Source organism: Alosa alosa, chromosome 14 (assembly GCF_017589495.1).
Source record: "Alosa alosa isolate M-15738 ecotype Scorff River chromosome 14, AALO_Geno_1.1, whole genome shotgun sequence".
Taxonomy (NCBI): domain Eukaryota; kingdom Metazoa; phylum Chordata; class Actinopteri; order Clupeiformes; family Clupeidae; genus Alosa; species Alosa alosa.
In genome coordinates, this window is record NC_063202.1 from 19,936,445 (window position 1) to 19,953,146 (window position 16,702).

The 16,702-nt window shown below is 41.3% G+C and overlaps 1 protein-coding gene across 1 annotated transcript; it reads left to right on the forward strand.

Moving 5' to 3' along the window:
- The first annotated feature begins 2,444 nt into the window (after positions 1–2,444).
- On the forward strand, positions 2,445–16,329 carry LOC125307539. The gene is made up of 2 exons (XM_048263564.1): positions 2,445–2,601; positions 11,663–16,329. Exon 2 carries the CDS (start codon positions 11,813–11,815, stop codon positions 14,846–14,848), a length of 3,036 nt encoding a protein of 1,011 aa, XP_048119521.1. The 5' UTR covers positions 2,445–2,601; positions 11,663–11,812; the 3' UTR covers positions 14,849–16,329.
- Positions 16,330–16,702: the final 373 nt, after the last annotated feature.

Below are 16,702 nucleotides of genomic sequence, written 5' to 3' on the forward strand. Positions count from 1 at the left end.
AAGAGACTATCAAACCACATTACAAAGACGAAGTTCACCCAAGGGTAGGCTACTTACAATTTCAACAGCAACAAAGCCAATTCGGCGTCTGTTTTGCAGTCTTCAGAGTCTCTCACTTGACGCCATTCCTCAAATTCCCCTATGTTCACTCGAAACTACAATCTGACTACATTTTTGAGGCGCGATTGGATACTTCCGCTGAGTCACATCTGCATCTGGAAGCGATAGCAAAATCAGATTGGCAGATAGCGGACCGCTGGTGGCATGTCGCCGGTGGCGTGCCACTTGTGGTCCGCCGTTGGACCACCATCTCTTTAAATTTAACTTGTCATGAATATTTAGAAAAGTTAATAAAATGGACTGAACAAATTAAAAAAAAGATTTTAGACCAATAGCGGCAAAATTTCGGCAATTTGTCTGCAACCCGCCAACGGACCGCCAGAGAACCGATGAGCAAAATGCCAGCAGACCGCCAGCTATGCCCCCAATGGACAGTGGTCCACCAGCCTCTTGCTATCGGGAGAGAACGCTGATGAGCCAATGACAGTCCAGCCTCAACGGGACTCAGACATCAGCTCGGACAACTCCATAGGAAACAACAGGGGGCAGGCATAAAATGACAAATTAATGGTTATTTATGGAGTTTATTAACTCAAAAAAAAAAACGACGGATAACCATGGTCAAACGTTTTGCATTGGGGACGTGTAATACTGATAGCCGGTACCCCGAGAGGCTAGAAAACGGGGTATATTTTCATCAAAAGTAGCCTATAGGACGTCTCTCGCGTTTGCAACAGCTCGACGTAATGTAGGCAACTAAGCCAACAACGTGGGCACAGGTTCCCTGTTAAATCCCAAGATGAAAATGCTCATTAACCAACTACTATATTCTTACTGCATCAAATATTAACGTAACCTAACATATCTTAGTATCAATTTTCCACTAGCTAGCTAGCTAGCATTAACGTCAGTGGGATTTGCACGGCTACTCTCCACAACTGCTTGTCACCTTGTATGTATTCTAAAGTTTTGAATACACCCATCCATAGCATAATTAAGTCCCTTTTGATAGCTTCTGGAGGAAAGTAAATCCTTTTATCGACCAAAACGTCCTCAAAGCCTGCTTTCATATACTGTCAGCTGCCATTGTCCACAATGTATTTCTAATCAAGTTTGGTTTGTTTGTCCGAGTTTTCACACGGTAACAATGGGGGGCGGGGCTTAGCAAATTGAGATTAACGCCGGTGATCCACTAGCATGCGATGCGAACTCCGCAACGCAGTATCCCTATTCATTTAAATGAGAATCGAATTGCGCACCCGCATAGGATTCTGGGTATGCGGTGCGATGAGAGCTGTGAATCCGTCCATCGTGAGGGAAGTATCCAATAGCAGAGCAATACGCAGGGGAGGTCCATCATTACGTAGCCTAAACAAAACCTAATTTTCCGGTAGTGTGGTTACTGCCAAAACAACGTACAGAAACATGGTTGAAAAAATTAATCATAGCAGTGTCTACATTTCTGTGTTTGTATGATGTGTCGCTAGAATCATACAGGGACAACTTTATGCAAAATTAAGTGGAAATAGTGGAGGGAAACATTTTAGTTGGTTGTTTACTAGACTAGTCATCCATTCTGTTATCAGCTCAGGATCATGCAGAGAATTGCCATTAGCTAAGACTAATTTAATAAGGTACGGTTCACGTTCCTGGGATGAAAATAACAGTGCATACCTTGACAGCTAAACATGCCAGTCTATTAGCTGCGCCATTTTCTGACCCCATGCTGGGCGCACACCCAGCCTAGGCTCTGGATGTTTACAAATATTGAAGGGGTCTATTTCCCAACCTCAAAAATAAGGGTCAGATTTTTTACTGACCCTTAGTTGCCTTTACAAAAATAAAAGGTTTGAGCAAACTGGAGGTTTAGCAAACTGGAGGGTGATTTGTGGGAATCAAATGAGTTCACTAGAAAATATTGCCAGAAGTTTGCCAATGTTGGCCGCTAGAGGCAAACTTCCAGCAAAGTTCTGGCAAGAATGAGTTTTTCACTAGTGGCAAATGTGTTCGCTAGAGATTTGCCACCACTCTTAGCTAATGATGGCAAACTTCCAGTGAACCTCTGGTAATAAACCCAATTTGGATATAAAATTGCTGCAAATGTGCTGCTAGCCGCAACTGTTTGCCAGAAACCAAATTTGAATGTGAAAATATAACCATGCCGCAAATTTCTGTAAGGGTGGGTAGCCTACTTCAGGTGAATATAGTATACACTTAATATTTAACCACTATTTGTCATTATCAAACGTGCAGAAATCTGCAGAAATGGCTGACCAACGTAGTTCTTCTATCAAACCGGCAAAAAAGGGGTTAAATAAGGACATTCGAAGTTCGGTACACTGTAGAGCTCTACTGCTACAATGTGTCGACAGCCAATCAGGCGCTCCGCATACGCTTACGCAAAGCACCCACAATGCCCGCAAAACAACCACACCTTGATTCACAGTTGCATGCTTAAGTACGAACGTAGATTGCAATTCGTTCTGTCCAGAATATGAGGAAACGTGTAAATTCACTTGTCTGAAGAGCTGCAAAAGAACGGTGAGTTTTGATGATGAAAAAACGATCGTTTTCATCGCATGTTTAGAAACCATGATGGCGGCTCAAGCAGTAGTCGGATGATGGGGGTGGTGCAAATTTGCACAGTGTAGACTATGGTCATTATTTATTTTTTTATTTATTTATTTTCCAAATTGTAAGCTAAGCCGCCTAACTCGAATTGCCACAAAAAATCGCATTTCAGTCCATTAAGAGAATACTTGTGTGTTTTTCCTGCTAGTTATCGGTGTCTTTTGTGCAGTGTTGACCACTGAAAACCGTAGCGATGGTATGTAATCGCTTAAAGACAGAGCAGCCTGGATGCTGGCATTCCTGTCTCAAAGCAGGACAATGTGTATGGATAACGGTTTAACGTTGGTGTCTCTGTGGAAAGTAGACGTTTAGCAGTGGGAAACCACGTACATATGAGGCTATACGATGACAAAGAAATCTAGGCATCGTGGCTACCTCAGTCCGTGTGCGTGAAGAATGGAATGGAAAGTTGGACGGCAAATGGTCTTCACACCTGGGCTTTTGAGAGTGTAGGCACGAGGAAAGGGCTTTGATGTAAAGCTGTGGCTGCATCACCAAGGTTGGTTTGAAATGATAATAAGCCCTAAGGCTTGCTTCCCACAAGAATCGTGTTTTTCGTGTTCATGTGTAATAACGGATGACAGCCTGAAATCAGGATGGATGGACATAGCCTAAATTGTTCCTGAGAGTTTCAGGTTGTGATGACAGGCCTACTGTAGGGTCGCCTAATTGAATAACCATAACGAAATGTTGGCTAGGTATAACCTTTGTATGGAAGCTCTAACAGTTTAGGTCCTGTTTTCTTGTGATCTCCAAATGTTTAAGATTAACCTCGAGATAACGACACTTAATAACAGCACATTTGTAGGCATGTCACAGACACATGCAAGACATAGCATGTTTTTACTGTTGGGCTGAAAACAATATCACTCATATAATTCCAGCGATCCCACGACAGAAAGGCCCTCCTTGCAGCAATAGTAGCCTAAAAAAAATAGCTCCAGTGATGTGACCTTTGTTGAGAGGCCCCTCAAGAATAACACAGAACCATTGTTGTGAGTGTAAAAACACACACATGCAGTAAAAACACACACATGAAACTGTATTTCGCTACGCTACTTGTTTTGGAACATCAACGAACACCACTAACCACTCGGTGAGTTGCACAGTTTTGAAAACGAACGAAAGTGCGTATGTCAGGTTAAAAAAAACATTTTTGACAAATGAAGGAACATGAAGCAAGATAGTAGTGAGTAGTGATTTTTCTTGAAAAATCAAATTTAAATACAATAGAACAATATTTACAGTTATTTTTATAACTGTATAAAAGTTTTTATAACTGTCTGTGGACAGCCCAGGCTCCAAAAACGGCAACAAAAACAAAAATACCTAAACCTGCATAGTATACCTTTTAAAACAGCATGTTACATAAGGATGATGCTTTTTGGGTCCTCTCGCAGCAGATCTGATTTGAACGTTATGCTACTCCATTTAGTTGGGAACGTATGCATGAGAGGAACAGAGAGAGGGCCAGGTTCCAGCTGGGTCATATATATAGAGTTACCACAGTGCCACCTGTGGTTGTATAGAGTAACCTGTGGTAACTTTATACAAAACATATTGATCTCAATAGTGCATTTTGCCCATGTTCAGTGTGGAAAATAAAAAGGAAAGATTTGCATAACACAAGTCAAAGTGGTGTACTCAGAGTGGTGAACCAGAAGTGGTGTTTTCAGACTTGTGAGGTCTGCTGTTCAGACCCTGAAGGGATTTTTTTATTCATTGCTTTTTGTGAGAGTGTTTCTACTTATCTCAATAAGGAAAATAAATTAAGAGCCTATGTTGAGTACAAATATGTCTTCTGAAGGCCTAAACAGAGCCCAGCCAAAAACTCCAATACAATTTTGATCAGCTTTGAGGGACATCTATGACCATGCAGGATCATCCAGACCAAACGTGACGATTGTACTACATACTATTCCTATTTATGTACCAACATGCAAGGTTTTGCGCTATGGCCTTGTGAACTTTGACAAAAAAAGGCCAAACAAAATCGACACCCTCTCCCCCCCGTAAAACTGGCTGTATCTTGGAAAGTATTGATCTTACATAAAAGTAATTTTACAGTGTGTACCCTGGGTAACATAGGAACACCTGGTCATTTTTTCAGATTTTTTTGAGACCTAAGTGTGTGGGCCCTGGTTGAATTGACGTGGATAGACCCAGCTGGCTTGACCCAGATAATTGATATCTCCTTTTTAATGTAAGATACATTTAAAAGGAAATCATGAAGGCAACAGTAGTTCCCACTACTGACCATTTATAAACTGTGAGAGGGCACAACCATAGGCACAGCACTAGCCATAGGCTATATTTGAATGGAGCTAGCAAAAGATCATAATGAGAACGTGTAGACCCAATGCCCTTAAAGTGACAGTGCACCATTTATAAACAAGAGCAAATTAGCAGTATTTCTTGAGAAATTAATATAAAATTACTTTATTCATTATTATCAGTTGAATGATATAAAACAGTTATTTGTTTGGGAGGTTGCCCGTCGGCCAAATTTCAAAGTTTGCCCCCCACCTTAGTGTCTAGGAGGGCATTCTTCAGACGAGGACTGGCAGAACAGAAGGCTCAATCACCCATTGTTCTTAGTTTGGGTGAGGAGCTCTTTAAGGTGGGGTGGTGTGAGAAGGGATGTTCTATCCTAGCGGATACAGAAAGCCAGTGGAGTGAGTGCATCCATGCAGTTGCAATCCAGTGCATTGCAGTCTGAAGGAGACAAAGGCATGGACCAGCTTTTCGCCATCAGAGAAGGTGAGAGTTGGACAGAGCTTGGCATGAAGATGATGGAAAGAAATCATACAGAGGTGTTTGATATGGGTTTCAAAGGTGAGATGGGGGTCAAATCTAACATCAAGATGGTGACTGATGGGAAGATGGTGACTGATGGGAAGAGGGTGACTGATGGGAAGATGGCCGGAGAAGGTCATGCTGGTTATGGAGGATGACTGCAAAGGGCCTGTAATTCCAAAGAAAATATGGCATCATCTAATTTTAAAGTGTAATTTGAGCAGTTTCCCAGCTGGAGGGAAAAATAGGAAGTCGGATACAGAGATTGATCGTATGTTGAAAAACAGGTACAAGGCTGTCAGCATGAGTCTTCAAAAAGTTCACATGTTTAAACCATAGATGTCATGGGCATAGGACTTTTTCTAGTAATTCTATTTTAGAAGGCTTGTTCTGTGAACAGTGTTTCCCCTAGAATTTTTTTCCAGCAGCGGTGCTGTTGATCGTAGGAAGACCCCCCAAAAAAAAAAAAAAAAAAAAAAAAAAGAGAGAGAAAAAATGACTCCTTAAATGGTGACTTCTGGTGGATTTTGTGAAAGAAAGTAAAGAAAATTGAGTTACAAATTATGACATAACCATCAGCACAAGCATTTACAAAGCATGATTATTGCAGTACTTGAACAGGATTATTCATGTTTTCTTTCACACCTTTTCATTTACATTATTAGTATTAGCCACTAGTAATAATTAGTATTAGCAACTGTACACTGTAGGCCACTGTACAAACTATTACTATTTAGAATATACAGTGCTGTGCATAAGTTAAGACATTTATATATAATAACATTTATTTATTTACGATACATGATACAGTAAAAAATAATTGATGTCCTATTTTGTTTTAATTAAGGCATTAAGACAAAAGGCAAAATATGTTTTGTATTCCTCCCTTTAGCCAATTTCAGCATGGGTGTCTTAACTTTTGCACAGCACTGTATAAACTATATAGACTTCTCTTTCATGCCATTACACTGTATTGGTGCTGTGCAAGTTGAATTTAGTGCCTGTCACTTTAATGGCGTGACGGCCCGTGATGCTGGCTTGATTATCACGGTTTTAAGCTAACTTAGTAGCGTTGTTGTGCATGGTGCATAAGAATATGTGGATGAAATGAATTATGTTTCCCATGTCATTTGGTAAAATAAATGGTCAAAAATTTGAAGAAAATCTATCTTGGATTATAGCAGATAAGTGTCTTGTATCATATCTATAATTTTGGTGAGCTCTACAGGAATTACAAACGATCTCAGATGTAAATGCTTGCGTATCCAATAGGCTAGCTAGAATTTAGTTACACAGCCAGGGCTTGAAAGCATTGCCTGTATCACAAACAAAAACGAAACAATGCGTGGAATTTATCTGGGAATAGGCTACTGAAGGTAGGGGCGAGCTACCTCGCTGACGTGTTTAATTTGGTTCCTTGGTTACCATAAGGTATGCTACGTTTTTTTCCACAAAATTGCTTCTGCTAATAAACTTAAACATCAACACAAACAAGCGTGATCTCCTGTGGAATCCCTGACTGCGCCTTCAACGTTAGCCTACTATTATTTGTTGACATGAAACCTGAACGAACGGCAGCTGTTCCTGAAGTTCACTTGGCGTCTATTTTTTTTTATATTAGGCAACTTTTTTTTTTTGCAGTGGCTTTGAATTCCAGGAGCCGCGCCATACCGATGAATACATTGTAGGGGAAACACTGGTGAAATCTCAGAAAATGAGAACTGGCAAGATAATAGAGGGAAAAGGTGAGGGATGAGAAGGAAGTAACACAATTGGGTGCTAGTTCCTTAACAGACTTCCTAAAGCTGATCGTTCCGGTCCTTGATTGTGATTGGCTGAATCGCGTTTGATGCTTATGTGGAATGCAGCATAAACATACACCTTGACCGTAGTTCGTTCTATATTACTGCACTACCTCAACTTGATAGAAAAGTTGGGAGTAGCTGCGTCTCGACGTTGTCAGATATGTTGTAGCCGCTTGCGCGACATGCCTACGCCCCTTAGCTGTTGTAAAATCAGTGTAACCTACAGCCTCTCTGGGCTTATTGCTTAAATACAAAATAAGCATTGCAAGCACTTTCACTCTTCAGGTTTAGTAGTAAGAGTATCTTGTAGGGAAATCTGAATATTGACTTCATTTTTCTTGTAATTTTTGTCGGAGATTACTTAAGTGTCTGCCATAATGGTTTGTGGGAGGAAGGCTGTGGGATGTGGGATGTATTGCTGGAAGTAGGCCGTCTTAGCCCCACATGGTAGCTGTATTAGTTTTTTTCTCCCTCTTTAGTGTTTTTAAGGATTTATATTTTTGTGTGCCCACATGGCAGCATTTTGTCTGCAAATTTTGTCTGCAAATACCATACTCTGTTAATGTCGTGCTGGTATTTTAGGTATGCACATGAAAATTAGAGCCTGAGCTAAAAATTGTCATGCCAAGTTTATCAAGTTTCACTGTCACTATCATTGTGAGAAAATAGTCTACCATATGAAAAATACTTTTGAAATTGCTCTTTGAGTCGGATCTGCTCAAAAAGCGAATGGGTTTTCTTAGCCTGTGCTTCACCTTTCCATCAACTTTTGTGAAAATTGTACAGGTAGTTTTAGCGATATTGTTGACAAACATACCACACAGCAGTAGCCTCATAGTGCACTCCACTCTATGAAACATTACAACGTCTAAGAAGACTATATGTTTATGGAATGAAAGTGGACAGGAACTAATAAGATCTGATTACTGTTGCTGTTTATTGTTGAATTGTGATGATGTGAACTCCAGTCAGCGGAGGACACTTACCATGCAACCAGGACAATATTCTGCACCTGCCCTAATTCTGCAGCAGCGGTAATCATTTTGTGGGGACGGGCTGCTGCTACAAAATGCGCACAGAAAAAGGACCCAACTAAATTGTCGAATGTTATGTATTGTTTTTTAATTCACTTCAGTTGTCCATGCATTTGTTTTCACCGAGCTGTCCCAAACCGGAAGTGCTCACAGGAATAAAACAAACTGGAGAGGTGAAAAGACCCCCCTAGAGGGAGTTAGTGAAGAATACAAGAGCATAAGCACACCTTTTTAAATTTTACCCTTTGAGATCTGGTGGCTACACAGTCAGTCAGCCAGCTAGGAAATTATCCCTGGGTTGATGTTGTGGGCTTTGGCAAGTCTATCTGCTAAACTCTGGGGTTGGATACAATTTCAAGCTGAAAAAAAATCAATAAAAAGTAGCCGTGTGAAATTATTTGCCCCTTCCATGTGGTTTAGAACCATGTTCAGTAGACTGCCTGTGGCATCCTCAACACCCCCACCCTCCCTATCAGCTAACTGGAATGGATTAAGTTGCGCCTAAGTTGAGCACAAAATGTTTTTTTTTGCAACCTTCTCAAAGACTTTCATGATAAAAGCAGTGAGTACCACTGGTCGGTAGTCATTTAGGTGCTTTGGTAGAGGCACTGACCCTTTTCAGAGTTGGAGTGACTTCCAGAATATTAGGGAGAATATGTCAGAATATGCTTTTGCACAGTTTTTCAGGAAACAACCACCAATATTGTCTGGACCTCAACTCTTCCTTTCCTACATTCCTCTGAGGAGTTTGAATGTCCTGTCTCTAATCACATTTAGACTTATATGATTCTGCTCTGCCCATACACAGACAGTCAATTAGTAAAACTATATTCTCTCCGCAAAAATAAATCATGCTTGTCAATTTGTCTACATCTCCTACTCCAGCCCCTACTCCTGCAACTTTTGTGTATGTAAATGAGTGTGTGCATAGTGTGTGTTTGACCCCCGGACCTCCATAGCTTCCTACAACTACGACACGCATGCGTGTGTGTGTTTATGTGTGTGCGTGTGTGTGTTTTTGCGTGTGCGTCTGTGCCTATGCATGTGTACTGTGTGTGTATGCCTGTGTCCTTATGTGTGTGTGTGTTTATGTGTGCCTATGCATGTGTACTGTGTGAGTGTGTGTGTGTGTGTGCGTGCGTGCATGTGTTTGTGTGTGTGCATGCGTGTGTGTGTGCGTGTGTGTAGCTGATATGGCCCCCCATGAACCGAATTCCACAAAACTTGGCATTCAGAGGGTGTCAATGATCCTACACTTCAAGTTTTGATACCTGTGATTACAATGCATTGTTTTTGCCATTTAATTTTTAACTAGGTGGAGCTACACCTCAAATGAGTGGATATGGGATGTGTTGGCATGGCCCCTTGAGACCAAAATATGAGAAAAAGTTGGTCATCTTAGGCCCTACGGTTCTCGAGATAATCACAGAAAACTGTGTCCGGCCTACCCTCCTTTTGGCGGGCCCGGTGCGGCAGGGGAGGGCGATGGATCAAAACGAAAATCTGTGGTTTCGTGCCATCCTTGTGGGGCTACATGCCCATCAAGTTTCGTGCAGCCCAGTCTTTCAGTGTCCCGGGAATAGTCAACACAAAATTACTAAATAAAAAAAAGCGGCGGTCATAATTATATAATTATAAGTGTTAAAACGGTAATTCTATGAAATGGATGCCTTTTCCACTATATTTCATCAAAAGTAAATTTATCTTCAATTTATCCACATCATTAAAGACATGATCACCAACAGGTGAATTCAGTGAATTTAATTGTTTTGAGCTGTTTATTGGGTGCTACGAATGTCTATCAAATGCGCCTGTACGTAGCTCATAACTGCTTCGGTGTGTCGTCATAGTCTTGTTGTCCCCCCTGCCTAGCAGCGCGAATAAAATTGCGTGTAAGGCAGCATGGAGAAACCCAGGCTAACTTGCAGGCTTACTGTAACGAAAATTAGCTGAACTGTGATTTTTGTGTACTGTTACACCCCTAGACCCTATTGGTTGGTTTGTTTAACTGATAAGATAATTACTTCTGGGGCATACACTGCTGAGGGTGTTTGGATTATGGATGGATATATACAGTGTCGTGTACAAAAGAAGATCAATATGTCTGATTTCTATCAGTCAAATACAGAGGGGCCAGGGCTGTCAGCATAGAATTTTATTTTGAGCATGTGTCGTGATGTGGCCTTGACACATGCCTCCATACTTCTCCTATTCTATATGAAAGACAATGTGGTTGGGGTTTTAATTTCAGTTGACAGATTGAAAATAAGCCCGGTCTATCCTAGTTATTGACAAATAAGGGTAGTTGAAATCTTTTATATGTTGTTAGGCTTGTCCCATAGGATTTTATTGCATGGTCCTTTGCAATTTCCAGCATATTTGACCAATTAAGATCACTTTTCTCCCTATTAAAACATTTAAACACAAAAGTTTCTCAAAATTGGGCCTGGAGTGAAACATTCCAAAGTGTTCCTTAAATAAATACGTGTCAATCATCACTGCATGCTTCATGGCAATACATACAGTAATTACCTACTCATGAGTAGCTACTTCAAAAATGGCCCTGATGGAGACCTTACACAGGTGGTTGCTACAATCTGATTTGAAAAAACTGTCCCAAAGTGTCGATTAGAACTGGTGTCTCTATGTAATTACCTTTATGTTGCATTAAGAGAAATTAGAGTGAGAGTTATGGTTAGAGTTATGGGGTGCTCTGTAAAGAAAGACCATAGTATCCAATATAAACCAAATGTCGTGAGGCATGGCAACTGGTAAAGAGAGATTCAAAAGGTTATAGTTTTTCTCTGCAAGAACTAGCTTCATTTATCAAATATGTACAGCTGCCATGGAGCCATTTAAACACAACTTCATAGCAAAATCCAACTATCAATTGATCAGGCATTCTTTAGTTTAACTTTTCTAATTTTGCCGCTGGAGATGTAAAGTACATCATTATCCTGTTATGCTCAGAGTTGACATTGCAATCAAAGAGCCAAATTATTATGCTATGTCAGCTTGTAGCTGTCGACCAATCAGTGGGTCATTGTGAATTAAAACCCATTCTTCTTGATCAAACAAACATACTGATGCCATTATTTCCTTTAAAATGTTTTTTTGAATGTACACTACTTAAAAACTTTCGCTGGTACTGAATATTATGAACTGAATCATGTTCTGGTTCTGAGACCATGAACAGATGTCGTTTCTTGCTGCTTTTCTTTTCTTTGGCATTATGGCTGAATATGAATGGCGCCTCTCACTTTGTATCTCTTATGCCTGTGTATAATTTTATATTTCCTTCACTAGACTCAGCTATTATTTTTATTTTTGTTTCAGATTGATTGAAGGATGAAGCTTAACCATCCATTTCTACCAACTGGTGTATTCTACTGGGTATCCAGAAGATTCCTGACCTAAAATTGTTTTGGAATATGTGACTTCAAGGCTGCGGACTCCTCAGGGCACAAGGATTACGTGGGGACATACATGACTGCTCAAATCATGCAGCCTCCACCGAGTCAACATTCAAATGTTCTCATTTCACTGGTTGGCATAACAAACCAAGGACCTTCCCAGACAAGCAACCATAAGTTGTTCTGCTCCAAATGTCGCTTTTCCACCAAGGACCATGACCTCTTTGAGCGACACTTGGCTCAGCATGCAGGGGTCACCTTTACCTGTAACATGTGTGGCCACATCTCGTATACTAAAGTGGAGTCTCAGCGGCATGCCGTGCAACACTCCGGAAAGTTCCCGTTCAAGTGTGACTTCTGCAGCTATGGCGCGGTGAGGAGAGACTATGTAGTGAAGCATGTCCAACGAGTACATGCCAAGAAGAAGGTTGGTTCCTTTCAGGACGGAACACAGAATGTTCTAATAATGGGAGATGTGTCTATAGCATCTGTCCCCAAAGTAGGACTGCCAACTCTCATAGATGTCACTGAACAGACAGCTAAAGCATCTGGTCAGGCTTTTGATATTGTGCCAAATTGGATGCCTTTGACAGTGAGTCAGCCACAAAGGAACAGCACAAGCCATTTGGGCAGTATGTTGAGCCAGCAAGTTACATCAAACAGATATCTCAACCCACAGAGTCAGTATGTTGGTGTTACTTCAAAAACAGAGTGTGTGTCAACAAATCTAAATTCTGCTGGTGCACCAAACCAAATTATCAGTATAACACCGATTAGGATTCCTAATGCAGCAAATAACCCTAATGGCAATGTTCCAGCAGGAAGTCAACCAAAATCTTATACAGGCAAAGTCCTCACAAGCTTGAAACAATCCACAAGTAGTGCCCCAGATGTGCTTGGTATTATCCCTAGTCAAGCCATATATACGGCTACACATGCTACTCCAAACACATCAAATTACTCAGATCACCGAATACCTCCAATAATCCTACGGAAAACTCCGCAAAGATCAGTGGACGTGATTCCCAATGTAACCAACCGAAATCTTCCAGCATCCAGTGCAGGCAAAGTCCTCACAAACTTGAACCAGTTTGGACCAACAAGTGTTACTACAAATGGGGTTAGTGCTATCCCCAGACAGCCACTACATTTGGGTACACCTAATACTTCAAACACACTGAAACACTCAGTTTGCAGAACACCTCCAAACATCCTACGGAAAAGTCAACAGCGTTCAACAGGAATTGGTCCAAGACCATCATATGTGTCCAGTAATGGTGTTGTAAGTCAGGCTTGTGTTGGTTCATCATCAAACACAATTCCTATAAGTATGAGTCAGGCCCTTTTAGGTACTTCAAACATGACACCTGTTTCATCAAATCAGACCACCAGACCAACTCTAGGTGCAGTTTCTAATCTGCCAGGAAAGATGATTACTCTGACTTCAAATAGGCCCCTAGATTCTGCAATTGGTTCATTTGCTCATTTAACAAGCAGGACTGCCAACACAGTAGGCCAATCACTAAATCCCCAAAACCGACAAATGGAATGTCAGATCGGGAGTAAAACTTCAGAGTCTTTCCTGCAATCCTTAGCTCTTCAGGGAAAATGTCTGCCTCTTATAAACAATAAGCCTGAGGTGGTATCACCTGTCCAGGTCGAGCTGTTGGAACCATTGAACCAGCCAATTCACCACGACCGTACTCTGACTGTATCTTACCCTGAGGAGGTCAGCATCCCCCCAGGTAGCCTGGTGGAGTTGGTCGAAGTGAAAACTATTAACGGCACCCAGGAGTTGCAGTTTAGGATCGTGCCACAGCAATCTGTGGGATGTTCAAATAAGAATGCCTCGAACGCTGCAACTGCTGCTCCAATTCCTGCACCAGCTGCTGCTCCAGCAGCAGGCACAACCTTCAAGGAAGTAGTGTCTAGGGACAAAAGGCTGAGTAAGATGGAGACCTGTTCAAAGACGGACTCCGGTCAGACTCCTATTTCAAAACCTAGTTTATTTAAAACATCCAGTGCACCCACCACCACTTTGAAAAGACACACTGACGTTAGGATTAAAGTGAAAGAAGAACCACTAGAACAAGACTGTTTTTGTGCACCTGTGTCACAAGAGTTGAATAAAGGGTGCGGATCACAGGCTAACTCTCTAAGCCTAACTACTCATCTCTCAACTGCTTCACTCAGAGAGAGAAAGAAGGACCAACCTTACTCCTCACATTCTTTACTTTCTCATAATAAGCCGCCTGTTGCTAGCAACAAAAGTTTAACCTCTGGTGGACTTCTCAAAGACAGCAAGGTTTCTGAAACCTCAGTGGAGAAGCATAGGAACTGTATTGGTGAGGTGGAAGCTGGGGGCTTGCCTGTAATCTTATCTGTTTATTCATTGGAATATAGTCCGGAGAGTGAAGAGTTTCCATGTGTAGTTGAGAGAAGGCAGTCACATGGTATTGGTGCAAACAACCATGAGACATACACATCTGCTGAGGATTGTGTTAATAACCTCTTGGTTCCACGTCAGTCATCAGTTGTAGAAACATTAAGCCAATATTTTCAGCAAGACGGGGATTATGCAACACCACCAGCCAAAAAGAGGCCTATGGACGGGCCAGAGAATGAAAATAACAGACACAAACTGAATACACAAATTGAGAGACCTGCCTGGGCATTACCAACTCAGGAGTTGGTGAAGAGTCATCAAACTAACACACCCAGTATGCCTACAGACTCAAATTCCAGATTGGATTTCACTGGATGCAAACCAGTAGAGGCACACACACCACATAGACAGCCACAAAAATGTTTATCTCCACCTGACACTGAAGTCAGAGGAAGAACAAACTGTGAGGCACAGATTAGTAGTTTTGAACATAAATCTTATGAACAGCTATTCACGCTGGTTCCAAGAGTGTCTTTAGTAAGGATTTCAAATAAGCATCTCCCACCACCTCAACCTGAGATACAATCAGAAAAGCGCAGAGAGGATGCCACTTTTACAGCAAGACCAGTCCTATCCTGTGCCTCCAATAAGCAGAATATCTCTGTCCACCAGCAGGCCTGTCACGAAGTTCTCAAGCTTCGTCTGAAAAGGAAAAAAATGTGAGTCTGAGAATGACTCATGCGATATATTTGAGGCACTGGTAACACCACCGACTCAGGCAAATGTTGAGCCATTCATTTTTCCAGAAGAGAGGCAACATAAAGACAAGATGTCGGCTAAACGCCGGAAGTTCAGTGGCACTGTGATCTCACAAAGACTTTGTCTGACTCCTGTAAAGGACGATCAGCCTGTGAAATGCCCAGGCCCCAACCAGCCGGTGGTTGTCCTCAACCATCCACACCCACTGGCTCTGAGGTTGGGAAGAGGCCTACAGTCACCAGTAGACAACAGGGGAATCGCCCCACTGCGCATTGTGTTTTCCAGAGACACACACAGAATTGTACCAGAATTTGTGAGGTCCCCATCATTAAAAATGAAGTTTAAAAAAGTTCAGGGTAACCAGTACCAAGTTACTGAGCTGTTGGCTGAAGGGATTTCTGACAAGCTGATTTTATGAGTCTGACCATTTTCACCTACATTAGGTGTGGAGACACTTGGCTTCAGGTTTAAGAACCTGTGAATTACAGCCAGGTGTACATCTCTATACAGTATGTAAAAATACATCGTCAGACAAAGACAAAGTCTTTTTAAAGTTTTGATAAAGCAAATGCCAGACAATTTTAAGGTGTTATTTTATATGAGACAATTAAATCATTTTGTATTGATGATCGTGTTAGTCTGATGTGTAATCTCTCTGTTTGCACAATTTGAGTGTTGTCTGCTCATGCAGAAGTTGAACCAGATAAACAATGCAACTTGCTTCACTGTCCAATCTGAATAGCTCTATTATTACTTGAATTGGAGGTTTTCATTTGATGGTATTTGTTTTCTGACTCCCATGGATCGATTTTGGCTGAAGAGTAACAGTGTCGTAAGTCACGGATGTCCCTGAGCCCGGAGGCCACTCATAGTTTGGAGTGTGTTGGGTTCCACCCTTTGCATACAAAATGCACTAAATAAAAGTGACTTGACTTGACTTAACTATTTTCCCTCTGAGCACAATAAAGTATACCTTACAAATAGACAGCCAATGTGTTGCCCTCACCTCTCTGTTTGCATGACTGTTAGTGGATAGTGTAAGTATTAGAAGGATGGACAAACAAGTGAAAGAAGTATATTTTGCTGCTTGTTATACTGACCATGAGTAGAATGGTGTAATTTTAAGCATACAACAATTATGAAAATGTTGGTGATGATACACAACGCAAACTTTTGAGCATTATTGTTGGGGAATGTTGCGTGTGTTCTTGTTGTAGCACGTTCCCATTGATGTTGAGCAACATTTGTTTTTTTTTAATTTTCTGTAGAGCTCATATTACAGAGTCAGTTTTCATCTGAATTGTAAAATACTTGACCAAAATAATGAAACTCTGTATTGCACCCAAGACTCACAATGTGTTAAGTTACCGCAAATTTAGTTTATATATTTATGTCCATGTCAGTATGTACTTTATTACAATGCAAATAAAACTGGTTCTTTTGTATTTGTTAGGCTACAGTGTATAATTTAATAGTTGCTAGAAATGGCTTAGTATAGTGCTGTGCGTGTGCAGTGATTATGAGGCAATCTTTGATCCACAGAACATAAATAACAATTTTCATACCAGGGCTGCAAACTCCTTTTAGATGAGATTTCACTTTTTTGAGATCTGAGGAGAAATTATTTTGGGGTTGTAGGGTGGGGGAGGGGCACTTCTTGTCCCACCCAACTGAACAGTTTCTACACTCTGCCTCTGATTGGGTCTGACAACATTCTTACCCTGACCTCACACCCTACCAACTAACCCGTAAAGGCAACGACTACGAGCCATAACTGAACCGTGAAAAGCAGTGACTGAGCAGTGTCTTCATACGGAA

Bases quoted from the DNA above. Each gene is read 5' to 3' on its own strand.
- LOC125307539 (XM_048263564.1), top strand. From the start codon at position 11,813: ATGACTGCTCAAATCATGCAGCCTCCACCGAGTCAACATTCAAATGTT.